The sequence below is a fragment of the Parus major genome, chromosome 1 (assembly GCF_001522545.3).
Source record: "Parus major isolate Abel chromosome 1, Parus_major1.1, whole genome shotgun sequence".
Lineage (NCBI taxonomy): Eukaryota > Metazoa > Chordata > Aves > Passeriformes > Paridae > Parus > Parus major.
In genome coordinates, this window is record NC_031768.1 from 113,817,324 (window position 1) to 113,821,145 (window position 3,822).

At 59.1% G+C, this 3,822-nt stretch overlaps 1 protein-coding gene across 1 annotated transcript in view; it reads left to right on the plus strand.

Annotated features, from left to right (window-relative positions):
- Nucleotides 1-3,822, plus strand: part of P4HA3 (prolyl 4-hydroxylase subunit alpha 3) — a 7,881-nt gene that overhangs the window by 2,861 nt on the left and 1,198 nt on the right. Inside the window, exons 6-15 of the mRNA XM_015646741.3 lie at nucleotides 74-223; nucleotides 320-371; nucleotides 541-698; nucleotides 780-956; nucleotides 1,478-1,542; nucleotides 1,706-1,865; nucleotides 2,464-2,526; nucleotides 2,773-2,841; nucleotides 2,998-3,094; nucleotides 3,296-3,395. Of these exons, the coding sequence (XP_015502227.1) occupies nucleotides 74-223; nucleotides 320-371; nucleotides 541-698; nucleotides 780-956; nucleotides 1,478-1,542; nucleotides 1,706-1,865; nucleotides 2,464-2,526; nucleotides 2,773-2,841; nucleotides 2,998-3,094; nucleotides 3,296-3,366 (1,062 nt within the window). The 3' untranslated portion in view covers nucleotides 3,367-3,395. The remainder of the gene's footprint in view (nucleotides 1-73; nucleotides 224-319; nucleotides 372-540; nucleotides 699-779; nucleotides 957-1,477; nucleotides 1,543-1,705; nucleotides 1,866-2,463; nucleotides 2,527-2,772; nucleotides 2,842-2,997; nucleotides 3,095-3,295; nucleotides 3,396-3,822) is intronic.

Here is a 3,822-nt window from a genome sequence, read left to right on the forward strand (position 1 = left end):
ATGGGGTGGGATGGGATGGGATGCAGGCCAGGCTGGCCCAGCAGGCAGGTGCAAGTGATGCATTGCCTTGCAGGTGGCCTATGACGCAGGTGACTATTACCACTCCATTGCGTGGCTGGAGGAGGCTGTCAGCCTCTTCCGCCTCTCCTATGGCAGCTGGAACCTGGAGGACCGGAGCAGTCTGGAGGATGCTCTGGACCATTTGGCCTTCTCCTACTTTATGGTACAGCCATGAGTCCCCTCCCCATCCCAGTGTCCAGTAGAGCCAAACCATGAGTGGGAGGATGGATGCTCACGGGGTCTCCACTCCCTCTTCCAGGCTGGAAACATCTCTCATGCCTTGAGCCTCTCCAGGGAGTTTCTCCGCTATGGTATGTGGGAAAAGGGAAAAGATTTTGGGATGTCCCCATCACCACTGCTTGGCAACAGCCTCCCTCACCCCATTTCTTGCCCCCAGCTGGGGTAATTCTCCCTGGACCAATGCCAGGGAAGGGGGTTGATGGGGATGCAGCATTCTGGGTGACACCACCTCCCCAGCAGATCCCAGTAACCAAAGGGTATCGAGGAACGTGGCCAAGTACAAGAAGCTGCTGGAGATGGGGACTGGGGCAAGTGCCAGCCCCCTGCAACGCCCCAACAGCACCCGCCTGCAGAGCCGTGATGCCTACGAGGAGCTGTGCCAGCGCCCCAGGGGGCAGGTGGGACTGGCAGGGGGTGCCATGGTCTCCCCCCCACCACTGTCCCTGCCTCATGCTTTCCTTGGTCCCTTTTTCCCCCAGCCAGCCTCAGACACACTCCTGTACCTCAGCTGCTCCTACGAGACCAACAGCAGCCCCCACCTCCTCCTCCAGCCTGCCAAGAAGGAGATGGTCCGGATCCAACCCTATGTGGCTCTGTACCATGACTTCATCACGGATGCTGAGGCTGAGACTATCAAGGGGTTGGCAGGGCCCTGGGTGAGCCATCCTTGTCTCCAGGGATGTCCCTTTCCTGCAGCAGGGTGTCCCAGGAGACCCAGGGTGAATGCAGGGATAGGAGGGGTTTGAAGGCCAAAGCCTCCTCAAGGGAGTTCAGATGGGATAGGGCTTGGAGCAACCTGGTCTAGTGGAACCTGTGTCAGGGGGGTGTAACAGGATGATCTTGGAAGGCCCCTGCCAGCCCAAACCACTCTAAGATTAGATGAGACCCTGGGTATGATGACCCCAGTTCCATCTGAGTCCCCCAAAAGATTTTTTGGAAGAAACCAGGTCCACGGATGCACCTAAACTGCTTCCTAGCCAGGCTTGACTTGGTGCCACCCTACTGCCTTGGCTCCGCCTGCTGTCATTGCTTCCCTCACCCCAGTGAGACACCTTGGGGTGGGATGCTTGGCAACCAGCTGGTACAAACCCACCAGCTTCGACCCTGACCACAGCCCCTGCTTGGGGTGAGGGTCCCCCCATGTGTGACAAACATGCATCTCCCACGTGTCCTTCAGCTGCAGAGATCCGTGGTTGCCTCTGGGGAGAAGCAGCAGAAGGCCGAGTACCGGATAAGCAAGAGGTAGTAGCCACCTCTCCTCCCTTGTCCTCCAGCCAGCAGGACCACTGTGGCTCCATGGCCACCTCTGAGGTGGTGGTGAAGCCATGCTGGGAGGCCTGGCTCCTCCAGCAGCGCCCTGAGGGTAAACCCCAGGCACAGACGAATTTAGGGGCTGGTCCCACAGCGCCTGGCTGAAGGACACGGCCGACCCAGTGGTGCGGGCGTTGGACAGGCGCATCGCCGCCGTCACCGGCCTGGACCTGCGGCCACCCTACGCAGAGTATCTGCAGGTGGTCAACTATGGCTTGGGAGGCCACTATGAGCCACACTTCGACCATGCCACGGTCAGGGAGCTGCCAGGGTGGGCCGTGGGGAGACCTTGGGGTGATGCCCAGGGTGGTTCTTGGGGTGATCCTGGGATGGACTCTGGGATGCTCCTGGGGTGGACTCAGGAGCACCCCAGGGATGTTCCTGGGGATGGGCCCTGGGATGGCCTTTGGGGTGATTCCTCACATGTTCCTGAAGGAGAGCTCTTGGGTAATCCCTCAGATATTCCTGGGGATGGGCCTTGGGGTGCTCCTCATGATGCTGCTGGGATGGTGCCCAAGGGAAGACCCAGAATGGCCCCTGGGGGTGTCCCCATGGTGATCCCTAGGTTATTCCCTGAGATGTTCCGAGTGATGCACCCTGGGATGGCCCCTGGCAGGGGTAGGATGGATGGTCCCAGGATGGTGATCCCTGGGTGGGTGCCTGGGGTATTCCTGAGAAGGGAGGGAATGAGGGAAAAAAAAGAAGGGAGAGGGAGGGATTTTCTTGCAGGGGGGAACAGTGTGGGGCAGCTTAGAGCTGCTGGGACATGAGGTGCCTGTGGGCTGAGCCGTGTCAGTGCAGGACTGACCATCCCCATGGGACTGACTATTCCCACCTGCCCTTTTGGAGCAGTCCACAAAGAGCCCCCTGTACAGAATGAAGTCGGGCAACAGGATCGCCACAATCATGATCTACGTGAGTTCTCCCTCATTTCTGGAGAGATGGCGCTGGTGTGGCCCTCAGGGTATGGGATGGGGGAGGACAGCCCTAAAACTGCAGTGGATGGGAAGTATCCTGGGGAGTATTCAGGAGCTTGTGCTGTGCCAAAGTGAGGGGAACAGAGCTGGGGCCCAAGGGAGGTTTTGTGCCTCAGTTTCCTTGTTCAAAGGAGCATCACAGGGAAGGGGCAAGCCATGGCTCCTATTTGTGCTCCTTTTCCAGCTGAGTGCAGTGGAGGCAGGAGGCTCCACTGCTTTCATCTATGCCAACTTCAGCGTGCCCGTGCAAAAGGTGAGGAGTCATGGAATCCCTGGGATCAGGGGAGTGAGGACACTGCTCTCTGTATCCCTCTGTATCCTCTGTAATGCCTGATCTGTTTTGGGGTGCCAAAATTCAGTCTTGGGGATCCCAGCTGTTTAGGGTACCAAACCTGTCTCTGCTCTGCAGAATGCGGCTCTTTTCTGGTGGAACCTGCGGAGGAATGGGAATGGTGACGGGGATACCCTCCATGCCGGCTGCCCCGTCCTAGCTGGGGACAAGTGGGGTGAGAGACCCAACTGGTTGTCACCCCGAGGTGACACAGGGCTGGTTGGAGGGACAGCTCCACCGGCAGGGAGACAAGAGGGGCTGAGAATGCACAAATATCCTGGATAACAGGGAAAAAGTTCCCTGATAGCAGCGCAGGATTAGAGAAGGGTGCAGAGGGATGGGAACAGACAGGGGTCCGTGTCCTTGTCTGCTCCAGTGGCGAATAAGTGGATCCATGAACACGGGCAGGAGTTTCGGCGGCCGTGCAGTGCTGACCCACAGGACTGAGCCACCGTGGGATCACAGATGTGACACCCGTAGGTGGCAAAGCCGCTCTGGCACAGCATCTCCTCAAGGGTGGAGCAAAGCGGGGAGGAAGGGAGGGAAGGGGATGGCAGTGGAGCAGGGGATGATTGGGAGGGGCACTTGTTCAACCACGGCTGGCACAGCCGGGATCTGCACAGGGAGATGGGGCAGAGCTGTGGGCACAGCCCCAGCAGAGTCAGGGTCGGGCTGGAAGATACTTGTGGCACAGCAGCTCCCCAGCTCCATCCAGCCTCGTTGTTCTGGGGGGTTTCTGTTCCCCAGACATTGCTCTGTGCCCGGTGGTGGCCGCTGCAGCTCCAATGTCACGTCATGTACAGGTGACCATTACCTTCCCAAAAGTGCCTCCAGGGGAGACAGCACCTGCGCAGGCTGCAATCCCCCCCCCATTCTCACACACACACACGCAGACACACACAC